This window comes from Clinocottus analis, unplaced genomic scaffold (assembly GCF_023055335.1).
Source record: "Clinocottus analis isolate CAN_PGR_092001 unplaced genomic scaffold, fCliAna1.0.p SCAF_6, whole genome shotgun sequence".
Classification (NCBI taxonomy): domain Eukaryota; kingdom Metazoa; phylum Chordata; class Actinopteri; order Perciformes; family Cottidae; genus Clinocottus; species Clinocottus analis.
This window is the reverse complement of record NW_027176218.1, coordinates 19,443,328-19,467,285: the sequence shown is the minus strand read 5'-3', so window position 1 is coordinate 19,467,285 and position 23,958 is coordinate 19,443,328. Positions and strand designations below refer to the sequence as shown.

Below are 23,958 nucleotides of genomic sequence, written 5' to 3'. Positions count from 1 at the left end.
ATATTAATCAAATGACTTAAGCTAACATAGGTGAGCTGGACTTGAGATACCCGGGAATGGAAGCCGATTTTGTGTAAATGATTAATTAAATGGAACATTTCTATTGTAACTTATCTAATTGTATCTAACGGAGAAAAACAACATGGGAGCCAAGTTGTCACAGTGACATTTATATCTCTCTCGCACATGCTCGCGCTCTCTCACGCGCTCCCTCTCTCCTCCCCAACATTCCACACATGCGGAGAAGCAACAAGCTACCGAACGAGCAGCAACAGCTAGCGGCTACTTCCGTCGGAGGGGGGAGACGCGGCGCATTAACATGCAAAAGTTTGGAAACACCGATTCCCGGTGCTGAACAGAGACGAGACCGACGCTAGGCGGACCCTGAGACGGCTGTCGACACCATGGGCCACGGCGGGTGTTCGTAACGGATCGTTATTCGCGTTATTTTGAAGCTTCAAATGTGTGAAAAGTCGCTCGGTCTCACCTCGTCGTTACAACAAGATGGCAGCAGCAGCAGCGGCGGCAGCAGCAGCGTCGTTGCAGGATTTGACTGTGGTGCGGGTCCCCGTCCCTAGCCTGTCCCTCGACGCTCTGGATGATGCGATTTACAAGTCTTACTGAAGGTACGTCGCTTCATCCGACCAGGACCGGTGGTCCCAGACGTGTGCGGTGTTGCGTTTAAGTTTGTTTGGTCGTTTTGACGTCGGAACTACTTCGCCCATCGCTAGCGGGTTTGCTAACTGGCGAGCTAGCCAACTTCAGCTCAAGTGTTAGCAGCGAACGCTAATTAGTTTGAGCTAACGACGTGTAGTCGTTTAAAGCTGTTTAATCAAAAGCATGTACTACTTTGTGATTTTATATAGAATAATTTAATCTACGCATTGTGCGAGGTTATCTTGAAAAGAAATGAGAATGTATTTAAGTGACCTTTTAATAAAAATACTCAACAATGGCCTTACTGTATGTATTGGCTATTTAAAAAAAATGTTTTATTAAAGCTATATTTGAGTGAGTTAATACCTATTCCGCGTAGTGTAACACAGCCATCATTTAGCTGCCTGTCACTAACAACATAAGTTTCAACAGGTGTCTAGGCTGGTGTTGCCCTTCCCCCAAACACGCATGCGCACTCCACCCTTTCCCATATGTCAACTGTGTCCTGGATTGATAAGTAACAAATTGCGTTTACAGCTGGCCCTCTTTTACAAGTGAAACATACCACCACACACACACGCGCACACGCTTCTCTGTCATGGCGCTCCATTTCAGGCTTGGATCTCGCTGCCCTGTGAGATATCGGGCTACCTAGGTTGGCAGTGGAGGGCAGCTGTGTGTCCATGCCAGCGGCCTATCCCTCAATAACTGATGGGCACTGCATACACAGGGGTGAAGTGTTTGTGCTAAGCCGGTCGGAAAGTGGTGCTTTATTGTCTGAGACTTTTTGTCAGTTGCATCATCAGGCTTTTGATCAATATTTGCCAGACTTGTGGTCAGTGAGTGAAGAAAGTGGTTTTCTACCATATGGTCATCTCTCATGGCAACGTCATTGCTGTCTCTTTGGGCAGTTTTAGGTTGCAGGACATTTGATTACAACCTCCAATTCACAGGTAAACTTGTATACGTTTAACCAGTTAGTGCAGTTGTAGTCCAGCTCAGTTTGGCACTTTTGAGAAGGCTACTGGTGATGTTGTTCTAACTAGAGTGAAGTCTGTCTGTTTCCTCAAGATTACTTCCTTGTTTGAAAGCAAAGTTTGCTCACAATTGGTTGTCAATCCCTGTCAGTAGTGTATCGGGTAAAACTCACCAGCTCTTACAAGTCATGAGAAACCTAGTGTGCTGCATTGCTGTGTTGATGTCGAGGCACACCCCTCAGCCTGTCTGAGCCTGTGTTTGACGGCCTGAGTTAGGAGGGCCACTGGCTCCCAGCAGGCCTTTTTTTTTTTGTAGGACGCTGAAGAGAACCAGCCTCATGAGTGCATTTGTGCAACACGGTTGCGCGTGAGCCCAGTTGGGCACAAGCCGTCTCTGTTTGGAAATAATCAGGAAGTGTGGCTGACAGGCTTGGCCACTGCCTGTTTTCAGCCTATTATAATGGTGTCATGACTTGCTGCAAGGGAAGGAGTGTTCTCTTGAAGAAACTTGAAGAGGGACTTTAAATGTGACATTGTTTGAAACTAGTATTTGTGTTCACAAATATTTGAAATACTCTGACATGTTAGACGCCATGTAGATGAAATACTCTATTTGGTTTAATCAGCTAAATGAAAGTAATGTGTTTAGCACGTGTGGCAGTATGTTAACTGTTGAGATCAGAGTTGTCTGGTCGCTACAATTTGGTCGTAGCGCCTGTGTTTTGGTCTTCTCTATTTTGAGTCTCTAACTACCAGAGAGGGTGAGAAACATTACTTTTGCCTCAGGGTGAAAGAAAGGATCTTTTCTTATTTGTTCATTGCTGAAATCGATAAGACTGATAAGACATCTGAACTGTATTTATGTTTGCATGGGGGTTGTTTCACTTGTGATCTTGGATGTCAGATGTGGGTCACTTTCCAAAGTAGATGACAAGATATGGATGGAATGTATTATGGGTAAAACTCAGATTTTGTTTTATAAATCATATATAAATAACATTGTCACTAATCTTTGAAATCTCACAGAATTTGAATTCACTTATATTTGGGGCTTTTAAAGTAGATTAGAATTGAGGATGTTGCTCGGTGTGCTTTAAGTCAAGATCCTAATGTGCATGGTTCAACAATTGTTCAGTAGCAACTGAGCAAAAAAAGGTTTATCAACCAATCAGTGGGATCAGGTATTTGAGTCCAAGGTGTTGTTGATTCTCAGATTCAAACGACAGGACTTGTAGCGGTAAGAGCGGTTGGGACACTTTTGCCTGTTAAAATCTTTTTAACCACAACAGTGTAAAATGTCACTAAGTTAAAACCCACTCCACCCACTCTGTGATGCATGACGCATTCACCTCCCCAGGTTCACTGCTTTCTTTGCAGGGCTACTTTGTGTGAAACTGACCCTGCAGTGTGGCATGTGGGGACAGGCCAGAGATGCAATGGACTTTCCCCATCTCTCATTACAGTAGGCCTGTTCCGGTTTTAAGTATAGAGGACACAGATGGTTTGGATGTGTATTCTCCTTGGCACCTTTTTATAAGACCATTACATAGACTTTAATCTTCCTCAGAAGGATGGTGATATGGAAGCTGCTCTTAAACTGTTCACTTCTCTGTCCACTCGTTTTGTTTAGTGAGTCATTTCATTGCAATTAATCATGTCGATGAATTTTAATCAAGAAAATTGGGGCAATTATGTGTTGCAAAAGCCCAGGCATGTTGAGATTATCCTCCCGTCATCACTGATGTCTTGATGTTGTTGAATCAGAGATGGAGGAAAAAGATACTGTCATCATAGGTGGGCACCCAGACACGAGACGAAACTGTGTGCATAAATGCTAGATACAGTGAATATAACCGTTGAAAGCATTTAGTTTTTCTGGGACTTCCACTAGATTTTACAAAGCGGCACTCGTGCTTATGTCTGCCATGATTGATGAAACGTTGTCTATATGGAGGAGCGTATAAAAATGATTCCGTGATCAAACTCCAGCGAGTAACACAACGCAAAAATGAACACAGTTTGAACAGAGCAGTACACACTACTTGTGTCAAATATGCTTTACTCTTAACTAAAAGATACATGTCGCCTTTGCTTTATTTCTCTACTTTCTTTAGGTATGGCCTCACAAGTCTCGGTCTACCCATCACACCTGCACTCAACTCAAACAAGTGCCTTAGGAACCAGCAGCAGTGGTACCAGCCGAAACAAAGACGACGCTTGCTGCAGTCACAACGCCAGCAGAGCCTTTCAGCACCGACCCGCGCCCAAGACCTATGTGATTGGCGTCAACTACGGGATCGCCTACCCGAACAACGTGATCCCATCCTCAGCCGGTGCCTATTCAGGAAGTCCGCCCGGAGGACTACGGCTTGGCGAGAGGGTGGAGTGTGCACCGCAGGCCGCAGGATTACAGAGAGAGGAGAGCTGGGAGATACGTGGAGACGGTTCCGCTGGGATCCAGAGCGGAGGCCCGCAGGAAGTGAAGTTTTGCAGAGACAGCGGCGAAACTCCGCCGAGAGGAGGCTTTGACTGCGGGCTACTGAGGGGGGCCTGTATCAGAGCAGAGGAGGAGGGCAGAAACAGAGGAGTGCAAGTGAGAGGGGGATACGTCGGCCTTCTAGACACAGGTGCCCCCCGGAGATGTGAACAGAAGGAGGGCGAAAGTGGAGCGCATCCGCAGGAGAACAGCTGCGCAGGAACCATGCAAATAGTGGAGAAGGTATCTGCTCTACCGTCGCTTCCTCCCCCTGTGGCCATGTTGCAAACCAGCACCGGGAACAATGCAGACACTGTCAAAGTAGGGGATGGAGGGACACTGTCTACTCAACACAGCAGAGTTGAGGCAGTGACAGGCATGGGAATCGGCGCGGGAGGGACCGACAACAGGCCTAGCGGCAGCACCGAGGCTACAGCAGGAGCCACGGTGACCAGAACTGGATCGGGGGACGGAGACTATCAGTTAGTTCAGCACGAGGTCCTGTGCTCCCTGAAGAACAGCTATGAGGTCTTGGAGTTCCTGGGCCGTGGCACCTTTGGTCAGGTGGTGAAGTGCTGGAAGAGGGGAACGAGTGAGGTGGTGGCTGTCAAGATACTGAAGAACCACCCCTCCTATGCACGTCAGGGACAGATCGAGGTGAGAATCCGTGGCTTTTTGTTGTGGGGCAAATTTGTCAACCTCATTGTTTGAGAAGCACTGCTTCTAATGCCATTTTGATCACAACAGAGACTGTGTTTAAGCTGTCAAGACGGCAATGAACTGTTTTCTTTTTGATTTTCATTTGGGCTCTGATGGCCTAAATGGAATCTGTACTATTTCCTCTCTTGTTCTTCGAACTGCCCAGGTGGAGATACTGGCCCGTTTGAGCAGCGAAAATGCAGACGAGCACAATGTGGTACGCGCCCTGGAGTGCTTTCAGCACCGCAGCCACACCTGTTTGGTCTTTGAGATGCTGGAGCAAAACCTCTATGACTTCCTGAAGCAGAACAAGTTCAGTCCGCTGCCGCTTAAAATCATCAGGCCCGTTCTGCAGCAGGTAAAGTCAAAGTGTGTCGCAGGACGTCCACAGACATTACGCACACACGTTTGGGACACGAAAGCAGGTTCTCATAAAAGACAATGTTTGGTTTGGAGTTAGAGAACGACAAACTCGCTCATAACGACGTCTTTTATTCATGTAAAACTTTGCAGGTGGCGACAGCCTTAAAGAAGCTCAAGTGTCTGGGTTTGATCCACGCTGACCTGAAGCCGGAGAACATCATGCTGGTGGACCCCTCCAGGCAGCCGTACAGAGTCAAGGTCATCGACTTTGGCTCAGCCAGCCATGTCTCTAAGGCTGTGTGCTCCACTTACCTGCAGTCTAGATACTACAGGTGAGGACTTTCACATTCAGTCTAAATCTCACTGTTTAATCAAAGTTCAAGAACTCATTAAACAGATATTATTGTGAGATTTCCTCCACTCTCACACACCCTGAAAACCCGTGAAGGTTGCTTCTCTTGTTACTCATCAAAGCCATTTTTTAAAACCCACTAATTTGTGATCAAGGGAATTCATTAAACTGGCTTTGGTCAGAATAGAAAGAAATAATTGATATTTTTCACAACCCAGATGCAACAGTTATGGGGAATTGCATAGTTGAGTTATCTATCCCATTTTGATGTGAGAGAAACCCAAAAATGGTACAAAGAAGACAAAGTTGCACACAAAAGAAACTGAGTCGGTTTAAAATGGAACAAAATGTTCTGGTTTTGCTTTCACGGGGTGGAATAGTTTCAGGAAAATCAGATGTCATGCCGTTTATCATCATGAGATTCCGGCACTGTTGGCTGACGTCGTTCCCAACTAATGGTTGTTTACGTGTGCGTGTCAGTGCATTTCCCACAAGGCTTAGTAAAGTCTTGCCCTGGCTTTATGTGTTGATGCCCTCATCTCTTCTATGTAATGCAAAGTGCTCCTCACACTCTCTCTGCCTGCTGTCTATGTAATACTTTTTAATAGTGCTTTTGTTACGGTGATCTTTTTAGCATGTATTATTATGAGGTGTATGTATGTGTTATGTTGTGGGATATATGCAATACTGTTATGTAATTGTTGATGTTGTTTTGGCTGAGGATGTATTGTTTTTGTTGTCATTGTAACTCAAGGCATTCGTGACGCAGCGCAGAGTCCAAGACAAATTTCCTTGAGCGGGACAATAAAGTTCATCGTATTTGTATTTCCGGTTGCCCTTTCCTCACACATGCTCACTTTTGGACCAGTGCCTGTATTCATTCGTGCATGCATGTGCGTCCGATCAGTGCGTCACACTCCAAACTCTGCTGCTCTTGCATAACGTGCAGAGGAACTGAGATGTTTACACGAGGAATGGCATCATGAAATGGTTGGCATGTCTGGTGGGCAGGGCTTGAGAGGGAGAAGAGGTTGACGCAACAGGATTGTGAACTTTACTTATAAGATGTAAAGGAACAATATGCCACACCAAAAAAAAAAGAGAGATTGTACAAAGTGGAACATTTGTTGAACATCAAAAACCTGTCCTCGTGTTTGATATCGACTAAATTGTTGACAACTCCTTGTGGACTCATCCACTTATTGAAGTTACCGGCAGGTGAAGCGTTAAATGACAATAAAGTATTCTAATTCTAAATGACGTTCGTGCTTGTTTCCTGTGCGGAATACTTCCTCTTTTACCAACCATTGGACAAGACTCCTCCGCCCTCACCAGCAAGTTTCAGCAAGCAGGCTTGATCGAGTTAAGCTGCTGCAAACATTGTGAAATTCATGGCAAATACTTTTGAGATGTATTTCTGCAGCTGAAGCACTGCACACACCCATCATTACACTCCTCCCGTCCTGGTTTTATAGCAGTGTAAAGAGAATGTTTTCCTCAGTTATTTCAACTGTAGTGTGAGTTAGTGGTATATTAATCGGGGCACAAAAGAGTGGGGGCTTCCCATACCGAAGCAAATTCTTTTAGACCAACTGTAAAACAAAGAGCCTTAGCACCCCCCAAATGCCAACCATTTATTTTGCAAAAGAGAGCCACATTCTGCCCCCTTCAGAGACGAGGAGAGTGGGGCTATAGTTATATAACGTTAAGGCTCCGCAGTTGACCCGGTTAAGTGAGAGTAGCAGCGTGCGTTCGTCTTTGTGCAGCATCGGCAAGGCTAAGCCCACAGTGCAGTTAAAATAGACTGGCACTGAGCTATAGGGAGGTCGCTCAGGACACACACGGTCCAGGAAGAATGTAAAAACCCACATTTTAGATCCAGGGGAAGAAAAAAAAAAAATTCAGACATTCCTGTGTGTGGGTGTGTTCATATGTGTGCTAGTGTCTTTGCTACAACTTCCAAGGCTGGATACTTTATGTAGTTACACAATGTATCCTAATATCCATCACGATAACTAAACTCAGATGGGATTTTTTTTTTCAAAGTAAAGAAAACTGGTGTTAACTTCAACAAAGCTATAAGCCTGTGCGGTGTTACAGCTGGCCCTGTTTTGCTCTGGCCACCATTTCAATCTATTATTATTTTAAGTTTTTGCTTTGCAAGGCACCTTTTTTTTGCCAAATAATAAAGGCTCATAGGGTTGAAAGTTTATTCAAAGGGTGCAGACACGGTAACCACTTGGTTTATCATAGGAGACGGAGCACTTCCGTTCCTCTGTCTTCTCTATTTTTGCTTCCCAACATCTGCTTGTTTGTGCGTGTGTGTGAGTCCGTTTCGCCATGACGACAGCTGGCTGTCTGCGCAGTCGTAGTTTACTTTGTCCACCGTGTGTCGGTTGACCCTGGTTGGGTAAACAGGGAGCTGTCACCGCGCTGTTTTGCACGGTACTGTATTGTCACTCCCCACCCCCATCTATATATGATTACCAGAGCACCGAGTGCGTGTCATTTTTTTTGTACATTGGGTGATCAGGAGAGTGGTTTGCAGGACATAGTGTCTCATCGTCTCCAGCGCTCATGTTGCATAATGGCTGCACTGTATTGTTACCACGGTGAAGCTGTAAAGAAATGCTGGCCTCACCGCACAGGGTAGGAGGAGCGTGTTTTTAAAAAAAAAAAAAAAAAAAAAAAAATTTGCTGGGGTTTTCCCTGGTTTTTCCAGAGCCATAGGCAGTAGTGTCGCGTTTTGATGCAAAAAAAGTCTGTTTTTCTTTTAAGGGCGAGAAAACCAACAACCCGTCCTGGGCCGTAAAATTGTGGTGATCTTAACACTCGCATTAAAGGCACAATAAATACATGTTTGTCTCCATGACTCCCACACAAACTGCAACTGGACTTGTTTTAATGGTCAGACCAGCGCCAGACAACATTGTTTCTGATGCTCGTAAAGCTTTGTTTACCAGAATGAGCAGCATGTAAATGTAATTTTTTACAAGTAGTGGACTTGTGTACTCAAACCGGCTTATGGTTTCATTTGGAGTTTTCCGGATGATGCATACCAATATTTTTTTTAAATCAACCAGTTTTTAATTTTCTTTACCTACCCTTTTCATTGTTCCCTTGTGGGCCTGGTTGGTCATCAGCATTGCAAACAGAACTCTGGGCTTTCTGCAGTAGTGAACCCAAGGTGTCTTTATTCACCAACAGCAAGCAGACGCCTTTGCTTAGTCATCGGGATAATGCTTTGTAACGGATATGTGCTTGAACTTAGTTTGATTTTTCTCGAGTAGATGGAAGTCTCTGGGAGAAGCTACCCCCGACGCTCGTCATGCTCTGATGTGTTGTTGCCATGGCAGCATGACACAGCATGGCCCGGTGAGGTGACTGTGCTCTCCTGCGGGGGCCGATGACGTATATAAATTTAAAAAAAAACGTCTCCCACAATGAAAACGGAGCACCGGGTGCTTGAATAATTCAGCTGAGCAGATCGGGTGAAAGGAAAGATGGCTATCGCCTTGGCGTGCTCACAGATTTGGGCAGCTTGTGTCAGGCGCCCTTCAATCCAAGTCCCTTTTCTGTCACTTCAGCACAGTTGCGGTGCAATAATGCAACATTTGTTTAAATATTTGACGTGGAAGTTCTTTTTTTGGGAGGATCGGGATGGTGGAATCCTAAGTGGATCTTGACATTGAAGTAAAGCAGTGAAAAGACATGGAGTTGTGTTTTGTGGATCACCGTTTGTCCCGATGATCAATAGTGAAGCCATGTATGACACAGGAGCCGCACCTGCTGCTCATACGTAGGGCTTTATGAATAATACATGATCCCCTGCAGGATCTTTTTTTATTATTTATTTCTCCTTTCCTCATAAACAATTTAATTACAGCCTATGTAAAAACGTGCTACTTGTGCAAGGTGTGCTAGCAGTAGTCTCTCAGTTGATCATTGCGCTTCAGTTTGTGCTGCCCTCGTTTGCGGCACATGCGCTGTCCTTAACTCGACCTGCCGTCCCACGCCTCGGCAATGAAGAGGGATGTGTTTTAACACTTGCCATCAGCTTATTTCACGTGTTGAAAGCATTGCCTTCACACACCCTGTAACAAGCCCACCATGACAAACACACTCTGATACGTACACGTGCCAGAGGTGCACGCGGTCAGTTATCTCAGTTCTCTGCACGCAGCAGGGGCGTGTTTCCATACAGTCTGGAGTGTTTGTTCTTGTCCTAACTGCTGCGCTCTAGTGTGAACAGTTACTTCTGAAACCGTGTGTGTGTGTGTGTGTGTGTGTGTGCATGCGGGCCGGGCTGGGCTGGGCTGTTACAGCTCTGGAAAGCTCCTCGAGTTTATATGCAAATAAATACTTCCAATATACTAAACTAATATTTTTTATGGCAGCAAAAAAAGTTTCAGACCGAATGTTGCAATCCAAGTCTTGTAGTAAAACATCTTGTTCCTATCTATCTCTGTTCACACATTTAAAAACAGAACCTCTCTGCTTCCTCTTCAGTAGCAGTAGTCAAATGATTTTTGTACTCTTCAACAGTTGACTAATCTGGCTTCAGTTTATCTTTAGTTGGCACTCAACAGGCTCGCTACTGTCTGAAATTCAGACTCCCTCAGCAAGATCTGTAACTTATTTTGATTGTATTACTGTCCCTGGGTCAACCAGCCGTACATTGTAGGTGTGTTTGTCTGTGTAAATTTGCGTTATACATTTTTATTTTGTACATTATGTAACTTTTATTGTGTTTTTTTTTCAATGTATTTGAACCGCCCTTTGTCCTTTTTGGAGTAAGTGTCTCTTTGTGTCCAAAACAGATTTTTATTGTGGTCCGGGCGTCTTTGTCTCCAGGGCAGATCCGCCTCAATTTCTCCGAGCACTTAAAACCTACTCAAAGCTGGCAGCACCACAACCCGTTTCTTACGCCCCATTTTGCGGGAGTGTTCTGTGAGCGTTGGAGACATCATTGCATAACTTGGGCTTCTCTGTCTTGAAGGAGCAATAGGAAACGGCAGAGTGTCGTTTCCTATTGCCACTGAGGGCACAGGCTGTGCTGGTAAACATGATGGGCCTGACGTCTGCAATTGTGCGTTTGCAGACACAGAAACGCGCACATGCTCACTGTCCCACACACACACGAACAGAACATTGAGCGATGGCCCCATTTATCACTGTGTAATACTGTTACATTATGGTCTTGCGTCCAGCTGTTGCTTGGCAACAGTTCCCGTTGTCGTCACAGCAGTGGTTACTATTTGCAGCACTGTTGCTCGGCGGCTTGGTTCGGCCCTAATGGCCCATTGTCTTCATACGCCGCCCCACACCGCGGCTGCAAAGATTACTGGTCCCATTTCAGTTGCGCAAGTGGCAAGGTTGCATGTTGGGAGGGATTTAGCGCTTTGTTGCAGCTCGTCATATGGGTGTATTGTTCAATTTGAGACACCCGACTAACCTGCTGTTAATGAAAGTGTAATTTCTCACACAGACTGTTGTGTGCTTTGCTTTGTGCTGTTTTTTTGTTTTTTTAAAGATGAACTGAACTGTTTCTTAAAGATTAAATGTGATTTAAGAGGTGAAATTGGGGTCTTGTAAAACCTACCAGAAAATTAGATTACCACCTAAAATGTCTATTTCTGTTCGTATGGTGCTTAAAATGTAAACTAAATTCGTAACCATGTTTAGTTTTGTTTGAGACGGTCATGGCCAGCACAAATTATTATTCATATGATTTTGGCATGGTGGTTTTTCTAATCTATGTGACCACTACCATTACCAAAACATCCACGTTTCATGTCCTCTTTACGTTCTCTATGCTGGAAACACTTTGTGGAATCGTGGTAGTTTTTAGATCTATAGTTACCCGTGAACATTGATTTTATAGGGCTAACAGAGTTTCCGCTATCTACTTACATTTTCTGTTCTGCCTATCGTTAAATCAATTGGGTGTATGATGTGTAGATTGTTCTGAATATATAACAAAGTAAACTGAATAAATAAAATATTCTGAGTAAATAACAAAATTGAGAAGTTTGGATTTATTATTTTCAAATCTGAAATACATTTTTGTTATCTTTAAAGTAAAAAAAAAAAAAAAGTTGGTACTAAATATAAATGGTACCAAACACCAGACCAACTCTTCCAAAAATAACCGATTGTGCCTCTCTTTCCTCTGCAGGGCTCCAGAGATTATTTTGGGCCTGCCATTTTGCGAGGCCATAGACATGTGGTCACTGGGCTGTGTGATAGCCGAGCTCTTCTTGGGCTGGCCCCTCTACCCTGGAGCACTGGAGTACGACCAGGTAACAATCTTCATGCTCAAGAACTATCTTACACACACGGGAGACAAGTAGAAATCTGTGTGTATGTATATCTGTGTGTGTTTTTTATATATATATATATATATATATATATATATATATATATATATATATATATATATATATATATATATATATATATATATATATAAATAAATAAATAAATAAATAAATAAATCTCCCTACCACTGAGTAAAGAACTAAAGTAACATTCTTCGGCCTCTGCTTTGCCACTAGCCAAAACTCAACAGTGAGTTAATTATGTAGTTAAATCTGTATTTTGTTGTTGCTGCGTGATCTCTCTCTCTCTCGCTGTATGAGTGAAGTCCAACATATCCAGCATGAAATCCACCTAATGCTAATCTGAGCCGAGCGAATCAGGAAATTGTTCTTGGCAGTGTGCAGCGATCTTCCCACAGGGTCGCGAGGTCTAAGCAACACAACAGGGACTGTAAAAAAAAAACGGCAAAGGAAAGGGAGCATGGGAAAAGGCCCGTGCCGCATTCACAGAGCAGTCCAGGATTACCCTGTGTTATGAGTACAGACAACTCTGTGAAGGGTTTAGACACACCCTGGCATAGTCATGTTTTTGCATGATATCCCATGTTTTATGGCCATCTACAGAGTTCCACAAAGCTAACCTATTCGTGATTGGCTGCACTTCGATAGTTGCAAAAGTCATTAATATTTTGGAATAAATTGTTTTCAAAGCAGTTGTTTTTTGGTGTCAGTTGCGCCTCCAGCAGCAGCAGCAGCAGCAGCAGCAGCAGCAGCAGCTAGCTGTTTGGACAGTCTTCAGTCAAAGATAGTGGCTTATAGAGCTTTGCTGAGCACCAACAGCTCTGTTGAACCACTGGGCCATGCCAGAACACACACTCGCACACACATACTGGCGTGTGCATATTGAGCCCCCCAAAAGTATGCTGTGCTATGCCAAGGCTCACTGCAGTTCCACTCTACACAGCAAAATGTATTTATAAGCATAAGCCTGATGGTAGACATGTGCACGCACGCATACGCACGCACACTGCGGTGAGTGTTCGTGCACCATCAGCAGGTTCAAGCCGGTCGGTGTGTTTGTTCTGGGACGTAGACACGTGCACGCGTGTAAAACGCACCACTGGAGGATTTCCAAAGGTTATGGAATTTCAGGAGTATCTTTTTTTTTTTTTTTTTTTCCAAAAGGGACCATTTACTTTGATCAATCATCAAACAAATGTAAATGTTTGACCCTTTGACTTAGCAGAAAGGCTAGTTTTCATCGGTGGTCCCTGTTGTCTGGTAATCAAGACGTGGCAGGCCAGAGCGCTGAGCACATATCTCCTGTCCATAACTCCTGTGAAATGAACCATATTCAAATGTTATAACTTGCAAACCCAACGTTGCTGGAAACCACACCACACTTTTTCTTGAAAGAATAGTAAATCTTTCTGTAACTGAAAAACAAAAGTGAGTTAAAAAAAAAAAAAAAAAAGGTTTTACATTGGCATCTTGTCTGAAACCCTCAAGGACAACACACAAAAAACACGTGATGCGTTTTACATGATTCACTTTTTTGTTGTCGACTGGAACAAACTTTGTGCCTCAATGGAGTTTAAGGAGTTGCGTCACTGTACAGAGCAATGCAGGATAACGGCAATGGCAGACTGCAAACTTCACAGGCCGAGTCTGACCTCACCATAAATCTACCACACATACCATGCGAGACCGTGAGTCACTGAAGCCGTCTGAAGTGCTTTGGAACCAGAGGCGGGCACAACCTCATCCATCGGCAAAACATAAACCACAAGCCAAACCCAGAAATAGTTTTTATATATATATATATATATATATATATATATATATATATATATATATATATAAAAACTACTTTTAATGAATGGCTTTGAGAGTTCAACTACATTCTTGCATTTTTCTGCATGTTTTCTCTGGTATGACGCAGGCTCTGGTCATAAGATTACAATCAGGCCCAAGGCACTTTTAATCTGTTACTTGACAGTCCCAAATAAGGAAACTGAACAACACTTTTGAGCGTACGTATGGAGGTGAAGCATTAATCCAGCAAGTCTCCACTGCTGCATCATTGGCTACATTCAGTAAGTGCTGCGTAGTAATGCAGCATTTGATAAAAAGATAAAATCGTGCTTGAGTTGGTTCACAAATGTCAATAACCCTTCTTTTTTTTGCGCGTGTGTCGCTTTGCTGCATCAGCCCAAGGCCCCTGAAGTGCTCCAACTATGTCAGCTTGGCAGTGTAGTGAAGGTCAAAGAGCAGGGATGTGTCGTATTGGATAACAAGCAACTCAAAGACCAGCAATTAGACAAAACCAAGATGCAGAGTATAAAGTATAAATCATGGAGATGCTGTCTTTTCCACACTCTAACTTTTTCTTTTCCACTCTCCTTTTCTCTTCCTCTTTATTTCTGTTCTCTCTTTCTTTCCGCTCAGATCCGGTACATCTCCCAGACTCAGGGCGTGCCGGCCGAGCAGCTGCTCAACAGAGGGACCAAGACCTCTCGTTTCTTCTCTAAAGAGTCCAACTCTCCCTACGCCTCCTGGAGACTAAAAGTAAGACATGCATGCACGTACGTACGTTAATGAGCAAAACACAAGGCACACACTATCAGCTGATCCCTGTGGAGGCGGTGAGGGAAAGGGACGCTCACAGGTTGACATTGAGTTTTGAAATGCAAGCAAAATGAAAATGGATGCATAAGCTTTTCAAAACGAGATCAAAATCAAGCATGCCTTGAGGAAAAAGCTCAAGGAAAACTATTTAGACTTGTTGCTGGGTATATCTCAATCCATTTAATGAATGTGAACCTTGAGTTTGAGTTACACGCCTGTGTTTTATGTAAGATTTTGACCTTCATCATGTAATCATGGCATAGCCATGATTACTTTCGACACACAAAGAACACTTGGAACGTTTGTACGTTACAAACGTTTGTAGAAAAACTTTAAATACCACGCCCTCGTATCAGTTTCATCCTGTTTTTTCTTTTCTCCCCTAGACAACCGAAGAGCACGAGAAAGAGACGGGACTAAAATCCAAAGAGGCCAGAAAGTACATCTTCACCTGTCTGGATGACATCACACACGTAAGTCTAACCTCACACAAATGACATGATCAAATTCAAACTATGCAATAATGATGTTGTGTACCATATTAAACAGCAATGTATGGCCTAGAAGAATAAGAAAGTGAAATAAAAGTGAAATAAATAGTGTGTGGGACAATGAAAATATCACAGACATCATAAACACTCCACTTGGAGATTGGACTAAAACCTTCCGACAAATGTTCATTTTCCCTTAATCAAAGTCAAACTTTGCAGAGAGACGCTTAACATAATGTGCTATGATATTCTAGAAGTTTAAAGCGTTGAGCTGCGTCATTTTAAAGAGATATTCTTCCTGGAAGTGTTTTTTATTTATTTGTTTTATTTTTTTAAATTCTGTGTTCAGTCTTCATTAACTTTTCCGTCTTCTTCATTATAGCACTGGAATTATTCAAATAGCCCTTGTGGTTCAGGAGATGCACTTGTTTTAGTTGGATATCCAAACCTTATTATTACAGTGGTCAAACGCTGGCATACTGGTAATCACGTTTCGGGGCAAAACCATGTGCTGCAGAATTGCTCTCTCTCATCTCTCCTGTGCGCCTCGCCCACTTCTGTCCACCAGGTGAACGTGGTGTTGAGCCCCGACGGCAGCGACATGCAAGCGGAGAAGGCTGACCGGAGAGAGTTTGTGTCCCTGCTAAAGAGCATGCTGCTTATCGACGCCGAGCACCGGACCGTCCCCGCCAGCGTCCTCAGTCACCCCTTCCTCACCATGACCCATCTGCTGGACTACCCGCACAGTAACCAGTAAGTACTGCAGCTGACGCAAAATAAATAAATGTGCTGGAGTGCACGCTCTTTGTTTGCTTTTCCTTGTTTGAACTCCAGTCGTATAAAAAAAGAATGTTCCCACTCACCCGACTACAAACTCCTCCTATTATCTCCAGCGTGCAGTCAGCTTTCCGCATCATGGACCTGTGCCACAGTCGGCCCGCCAACGCAGTTTTTGACTCTCTGAATGAGAACACCGTTCACTTCTCAAGGCCCCCTGTAGCCCCCGCCGCCTCCTCTGGCCTCCCTCTGGCCTACAGCAACATGCCAGTCCACACACAGGTGAGACACTGAAACCGTTTTCGTTTGCTATCAGGATACTTTCCGCTTAACCCCCCAGTAATTATTAATATCAGCCTGACAAAGATCTTGATTGACAGACAACAGTCCGTTCTTTTAAATGCCATTTTGCTCCAGAAAGTATAATGTTTCTGGAGTCTTTGGTGACAGTCTTCTGTGCATTGTTTGTAGCGATAAGCTAATGTTGCCCTCTTCAGTGGAGAAGGTGCTATGACACATCAAGTCATACTATTGGTGTGCGTGTTTCCGCCACTTGGGAAAGTTATTGCTGATCTTCTTTCTATGTCTGCACTTGTTGTCTCTCCTCTGCCTAATTTACTCAATACTGTCTACTGTCTCCTCTACTCTTTTTCATTGCAGGCTATAAACCAGTCGGGTCCCTCAGTGATGCATCCTGGGATAGCTCTGACTGGGAATGGCCAGTTTGGGTGCACTGACTCCTTCCCACCTGCCCTTCTTCTTTGTCCTCCCGCCATGCAAGGTATACAGACTGCAAACTGCTTGCAATGATTACACAGCACTTCAATGTTTACAGGGTCATGAGGATTAAAAAAAAACATTACTCAACCTTTTCCAAAATAGAACAATTTAATTTAGCCACAGACTTTTTGAGCTGCATGAATGTGAGGTGGTTTATTTTATTTGTTTTCTGTTTTTTTATTTTTTATTTTTTTGAAGGTAACCTTAACCAACCAGCAGGGTATTCTGTTCCCATGGTAACTCAGGCTCCCATACAGCCCTTACCTGTGAGACCTGGTGTCATTGCTCAGGTAAGACACAGACACAAATATGGATTCTCAATCTGTGTGTTGCCTGTGCATCCGAGGCGAGCGCTGACCCCCCTCACATCAGGCCTAGTGATAGTGGGCCAGTTCATCCAGGTTACAGATGATTGTATTTTCCCGCTCTGTCCCTGAAGCATGCCTGGTCCAGCCGAGGGCAGCAGCTCCTTGTCCCGGCAGCCTGGCAACAGATGACTCCGGTGGGTCCTCCTCCCTCTCACCCACCTCCACCACCCCCGTCCTCCCTTACCAACGAAGTCGCAGCCGGTCCACAGAGAATCAACGACTGGGGGTGAGTCACTCAAACCACAGTTTTGAGTATTTGGGAAATTCCCTTTTTTTTTTTTTAAGACTTCCTCTTGTTAAAGTTCTTTTGTGTTGCATGCAGTGTGTATGCGTGTACTAAAGTAACTTTTTCTCCTAACACGACTTCTGAACTGTAATGTTAACCTAAATAAAAAACCCATCTTAATTCAAACAGGTTTTCTCCATTTGCAAATGTCAAGGACTTGTTACATAAAAAATTGGTTGTTGACACTTTTTAGAATTCTTGTCAATTGTTGCATCAATTCTTCTGAGATATATTAACATGAAATTGTGTCTCCCTCCTGCCCTCAACAGCCACTACACTTCAGTCCTTCAACAGCCTCTCCTCACCAATCAAATGCAAGCCCTCTCTGCCCATCAGCCAATCAACATCGGTATAGCTCATGTCGTATGGCCCCAGCCGGCCAACCAAAGGAACAGACACGGTCATAACAGGTGAGGTTCTGCTCCTCAAGTCAAGTTAAACTGCTTTGCTGTTTTATTGATATGTAATATGTCAACTCCTCTGTCAAAAGGAATCTGTCCCACCCCAGCAACGTCCACATGCCAGCCAAGATGGCCGACTATGTTGGGCAGGCGGTGGCGCGCAGAGAGCAGCCTCGGAGAGAGGTGCCCCTGGTGGGTACCAAACAACCGGCAGTTCAAAACCCAGACGCAGAGGAGGAAGTGAGCTGCTTCAAAGAGGTTCTACCAAACGCCAACAGTCAGCTGGACCTGTCCAGCCGGCAACAGCGAGAGGTGGCAGTCTTGATGGGGGACACGCCGAGCCCTGCTCCCAGTGTGATCAGCATCCGCAGCGAACTGACCGACGAAGAGGACGAAGACCCCCAGAGGTGTCATCTGAGTGGGTGAGTTGCATTGTATTGGAATGATGAAAAGCAATTTAGTCGGGCCTGTAAATTTTAACCTGTAAATTGTTAATAGCCAAATGAGCCTCTGTAGATTATTGGCAGATTATACATGATTGGAATTATTAGTGGTATAACAGACCATTGTTGGTCTGTGATACATACGGAACCTTATTTATTTTTCATTTGAATTGTAACATTTACCATTTTGGATGGTTTACACTGACTTCAAAGGGTTGGATTGTTTTTTAGGACGGTGGCTAAAAAATATAATAAGGAGCAGCTGCTACAACCAAATAAGAAAGAGATCTGTATCTAAAAATATGGATCATTCGTAATCGATATCAGCATCAAAATAATATGGGAGATCTCAAAAAGGTACTTTTGCTCCCTTTCTTTTTATCCGTGCTAATTCTACTGATCTGACTTTTGATCTCGGTAGGTGTAAAGCGGAGTGTGCGTGCGAGGCGTGCAGGAACACCAGTGTGTCCATGGAGCGTGTGTGTTCCCTCAGCAGCCCCGACAGCAGCATCAGCACCAGCTCTTTCGCCTCCAACTCTCTTCAGTCCAGCCCCTCCCTCTCGCCGTGCAAGAGGCCCAACAGGTTAGTCGTCCGTGGAAGTGTTTTAACTGAGGAAAAAATGAGAGAAAAAAAATGAAATCCTACGCTCAAATCATCTACATGTTATCCCCTCATGTGTCCAGCATGTCCGAGGACGATGGCCACGAGAGTGGCCGCGACACCGTGGAAGGCTCCCCGGCGTCCGACGCGTCGACCTCCCCGCCCACCAACAGCCCCTACCGTTACCTCGACCGCAACCAGAACTGCAACAACCGCCCGACCCTGGCGGCCGTAGTGGTACCGTTGCCTACCCCTGCGGTGCAGGGCCGGAGCCCCCGCGGCGTCAGGACAATGGTGGTTCCGCCGATGAGAGTGCAGAACAACAACGGCCATGGGACCGAGGAGCGGGTTCAGAGAGCAGGTCAGTGTGAATGTGAACAACTGGAAACTTATACTTTTGTTTGTACATTCATGTATCGCAAGACTCCATTGTACAGTTTATGCCTTTGTTGTTAGGTTTTAATCAGTTTTTGATGCTCTCAGGAAAATATTGTCATTACCAACACCCATAAAAGTCCCCACCCACCATAAATGTGTTCCCTTCCTGACAACTTGCCAATTGGTCTGTTACCTGCACTTTGGCAGTGTCCACTTTTGCAGGTCACGTGGAAGCAGTAGGGGCTTACCGCCCCCTAGTGGCTCATAGAGGCTTTAACAGGTGATCAAGAAAAACCAACAGAGAACTGACCACATTGTACCAACACCTCAAAGATGCATCCATAGCAGGCAATGCTAACGTTGCCCCGATACCTTTTTATGTTTTTATGGCTTTCCCTCCATGAAATTAGTGGTTTTCTTCAAGGAAAGTTTCCAAGGAATATAGAGCAAATGTTAAAATAGCTGGTGTGTTTGCTCCTCACCTTAAACACATGCACAGGTGTCTTTTTTTTCTTTCTTTTTTTAAATCTGTGTGCATCATTTAAAAGTTGCCAACATTTAGTTTGAGTTTCAGTGACCCGGATAGTTGAGCAGTTCCTAGGCTGACGATCAGGGAATTCCTTCTTTTTTCTTTTTTTTTTACTCTCGCCAAACATTCAAGCCAGTATTTTAACTGCAGTTTAAGTATCTAAAAAAATCGCTCCACACTTGACTTGAGTCACTTGAGTTTTACACAACAGAAGAAGAGGAGGAAGTACACTCCGGCAAACACTTTTTTTCTGAGTCTGCTTCGGAGGGAAAGGTGGATGCATACGACGTGGTGTTGTGTCAGAGTCTACGCTTTCTCTGCTGGTTCTTGCTGTGCAGCAAAGGTTGCCCTCAGGCACTGATCTGAGATCAGCTTCACCTTTTTGGTGGGGTGAGTTTCAAACTGAAACAGGTCAGAGTCCGAGGAGCAACTTTGCTCCCCAGGTGCCGTTTTTCTGAGTGACAACAAACTCTGTCTTTTATTGTCTAGTTTTCTGATGTCCTGTTTAATGGGGGTATTCCCAACTGGTTGAAAAAAAAAAAGACACATGTTTAATGATTCTTTTATAGCAACAGAGTATGACCCGTGCGGCCATTAAATCCCATATTGTCCCAACTAACACCAATATTGTTGTCCCTGCAAGTTGCCTGCTTTTTGGTTCGAAAGCGAATTTTGCTTGGTGGGGAATCGGACTTTTAGCTCCTCAAAAAGAAAGGCACCGAGCAGCTCCTCACAAATGTTCCGTTTATCAGTGCCGCTACATTAATAGTCTTTCATCAGCACTCGGGAAAACAATTCGACCCTCCGAAAGTACATTTGTATTTCACAGCATCGACAAATATTTTGCCCATGCTGGGCTCAGAGTTTTGGACACTAACCCAGAACGAGTCGCATCATGTGCCGCTTTTTTGGTCCGTTTAGTCTTTCTCAGCCGGGTAAAGCTATTCTTGTTTATTTTTTATTTTTCATATTTTCAGTATGGAACGTCCGTATCCCATCCTATTTTCTCCCTGGCATGCACTCTTGTTTGAAGGTTTTTTTTTTGCTTGTCTTCACCTGCAGTCTTCAGGCCTTATAATTATGTGTGTGTGTGCGTGTGTCAGATCCGCTTGACTCACTTCTGTCTTCTCTCTCTCTCTCTGTCCCAGTCTCAGAGTCCTGGTCCCGGTCCAAAGGGCGCTGCAGCCTCATAGGTCAACAGAGCACTCCCTCGTACTTCCCCCTCCTCCCTTCCGCCCCCCTCCTGTCTCGGCAGCAGAAAGTTACAGGGCAGCAGCAACAGCATCCTCTGGGCTTTGGTCAGGTCGGTTCAGTTCTTTCTCTGTCTATATAATACACGGGGGATTTAGCAAGAACTGAACACTTGCCGCCAAGAGTTAAATGAGAAGATTGGTACCACTCTACTAAATACGAAGCTAGATCCAGTTTACACCTGTGTAAACGAGCATGCTTGAGAGGTGCTCGTAGGTGTATTTTGCGGAGCCGCCTCCTTTTTGTTTGCAGCTGGTCGCTGGCTCACGCCTCATACTTAGTGGCTTGACCCGATTGTGGTAGCAAACTGCTCATCTGAGTCTCGGCAAGAAGGCAAATAAGAGTTTTCCTTTAAAAAAAAAAAAAACCTGTTAAGACTGCGTAGAAACTTGTTGTTTATTGGATGGTCGCTGAGCTCCTCCCCCGTCTCTCGCCCTCTCTCAGGTTCAGCTGTACGGTTCGAACCACGGCGGCAAAGAGTGGAACGGCAACTATGGGCCTCTGCGGCCGCATGCCTACATCCCCCCCACGGTCCACACGCACGCCTTCACCCACCTGCCGCACAGCAGCCCCACGCACACCTCTGCCGCCCCACACCCCCAGGGCTTGCCCACGCACGCCTTGCTGCAGTACCCCCCCGGGGCCTCGCTCGCTGCTCACCACCCCCACCCTATCCTTCCCTCCCACCCGCCTCCCCCAACTCTTCTGCAGCACAGCTACGGTCTCGCCCACCCCCAGGGAGGCGCCATAGTGCACCAGGTGACCCTGGGCATCACTGCCCATCCCCACCATCACCATCCGGTCCACCCGGCTCCCCTTCCGCACAGGCTCCTCCCCTCCCCGACCGTCCACCCGCACCACCAGCCCGGCTACGGCCACCACCCCCACCAGTTCAATGCTCCCTTCCCCCCGCCTCACCCTTACATGGCCTCCCCGGCCGCCTATACCGGCTTCCCCCTGAGCCCCACCAAGCTCAGCCACCCCCCGCAGTTCTCCTATATCTGAGGAGCAGGGCGAGGCCGCAGCAGTACCTTCTGGTGAGAAAGGGCAACGGGAAATGGACCGGGGCTGCGACCTGGGCAGGCAGAGCCGGCAGCAGAGCGCAAAACGGACACTTTTGATGAAGAACAAGGAGGGTAAACATTGTGGCAACCAGAGATGTATCAAGGGGGATTGAGTAAGGAGGAGAAAAAAAAATAAGTTAATGTTTCATGGTGTTGTCGAGGACAAATGAATTCAGATTGCCAAAGCAACTGAGAAACTTCCCGCTGAAAAAAAATCATGCACGAAGACAACTGATTGATTTAAGGTTATTTGTTTGTTTTTTTGGAGAGAGAGAGAGAGAGAGAGAGAGAGAGCGGATGAATTCACAAAGTGCGCAGAGGAGGACGTTTTAGTTGAGAATGTGACCTCCTGTCATTTGGGTAGTGCTCAAAGATTCTGATCTAATTGGAGGGCGGGAAAACCGTTCGTTGTTGCTGTCGGGGCGCTCAAGCCCCCTCCCCCTTTATCTTTGTTGCCTTGTAGCATGTGCGAGCCGGTCTGATCTGTGTGTTGAAGCCGTCTTAGTGCGTATTAACCAGGACGGAACGTTCCCGTCTGTGTTTTCAGGCAGACACCACGCTGCAGCCGCCGCCCTCGTGCCTTAAAAACCAGAGTCTCTGACGTTACTTCAAGAGCTTATAGATTGTACATTTAAATAAAATATATTAAAAAAATGGGCTTGCAGCACTTAACTCAGACTCTGAATGGGACGGGCTCATTGGAATAACTAACGCTTGCGGTCATGTATTAATATTGGCAAATGTTGGATTTCAGTTTGCTTCTTAACTCAGAGAATTAATTTACTTTAGCTAGCGGTGGCACATTTAGGGCTTTGACTGAATGAGCTTTTTATGTACATAAAGAGTGATTTGATATTTTGATAATCGATTTCTATTCACTATAGTACTTAAATTCATAACAGTATTGTCACTGTTTACTGTAACTGCAATACAATCTAGATTGGCCTCTGGGTTGCTGTGTATTTTAACATATCTTTTGGCATTTAGGCTAGACTTGCGTCGATGCATTTTAGTTTTTCGGGAGCGGCGTAGATGTAAAACGCAATCTTTTTTTTGTGTGTGTGTGTTTTTTTGTGTGTTTTTCAGTTTGAAATGCTTCTCAGTGTTTGAGATAACCTATCAACTTACAGTATCATCGCCGGGCTTTTGAGCGTTTCCAGGTGTTATCTTTGTAATTGTTTCAAATATCTGTGTGGAAACGAACCTTATTGTCCATGTATTGAAGTCAGTTTTGATACATTCCGTGTGTGTGTGTGTGTGTGTGTGTGTGTGTGTGTGTGTGTGTGTGAGTGTGTGTGTTTGTGTTTGTGTGTTTGTGAGATAGAGCTGAGTCTTTACCCGTCACATCAGCTGGTATTTTATTATTATTTCTTTTCCTCAAATCAGCACCAAAGACTGTTCATTAATCATTTCTAAAGCGCGGTCGAGACTATTTCTCATCTCACCTCCAGCATACTATTGCAGTTATTGATATTGGAATATATATATATTGTGAGATCTCTATTTAAAAGAAAAACTGAAAAAAAAGGTTGAGGTTTTATTTTTCTGAGCTGTTTTTTTTTTGGCAAAATGTATTTGGAATGTATAGATAATAAGCTGCTATGTACTGATTATCTGCCACTTCGTAGCTGTGAATTTAGAGTAATCTCATTCTAGTCTGCGTTTTCTCTCTTTTGTATTGTAGTTCCAGATACAATAGAAGTGTGTGTGCGTGTGTGTTTTTTTTGTTTTTTCTTACATAGTATATTGAATGCTATTCCTATATGCTAGTGCCTTTTGTATATTGGCTGTGTTGTTTTTGAAGTGTAAACTGCTGTAATGGAAGTTATGATTTTTTTCTTTTCTTTCTTTTTGTTATTCCGTTGCTTTTTGGTGCGTTGTGTGTTTCTGTGCGTGTGCATTTAGCATCAGTATTTCAAGCTGGGTGTTCACCGTTAGATTCTGTGAGCGGTGTGTTGTCACCGTCTCTTTTCACCAGACTGTATTTGCAACTCTTCGTACTGTACAACTAGTGCCTTTCTTCAAACAAGTGGCCGGCATATGACGTCCACTCATCGCGATCTAGTTCCTATAGAGGGGATTAGCTCCTTTTTTTATTTTCCACGTCACGGAAAACC

The 23,958-nt window shown here is 44.7% G+C and overlaps 1 protein-coding gene across 1 annotated transcript; it reads left to right on the top strand.

Annotated features, from left to right (window-relative positions):
• Nucleotides 1-274: 274 nt before the first annotated feature.
• Nucleotides 275-22,128, top strand: hipk3a (homeodomain interacting protein kinase 3a). The gene is made up of 18 exons (XM_068602545.1): nt 275-626; nt 3,749-4,767; nt 4,976-5,167; nt 5,323-5,504; nt 11,703-11,826; nt 14,293-14,412; nt 14,859-14,945; nt 15,532-15,716; nt 15,857-16,022; nt 16,401-16,521; nt 16,719-16,810; nt 16,960-17,114; nt 17,444-17,584; nt 17,665-17,997; nt 18,440-18,601; nt 18,703-18,980; nt 20,675-20,829; nt 21,222-22,128. Exons 1-18 carry the CDS (start codon nt 599-601, stop codon nt 21,780-21,782), a joined length of 4,101 nt encoding a protein of 1,366 aa, XP_068458646.1. The 5' UTR covers nt 275-598; the 3' UTR covers nt 21,783-22,128.
• The last annotated feature ends 1,830 nt before the right edge of the window (nt 22,129-23,958 follow it).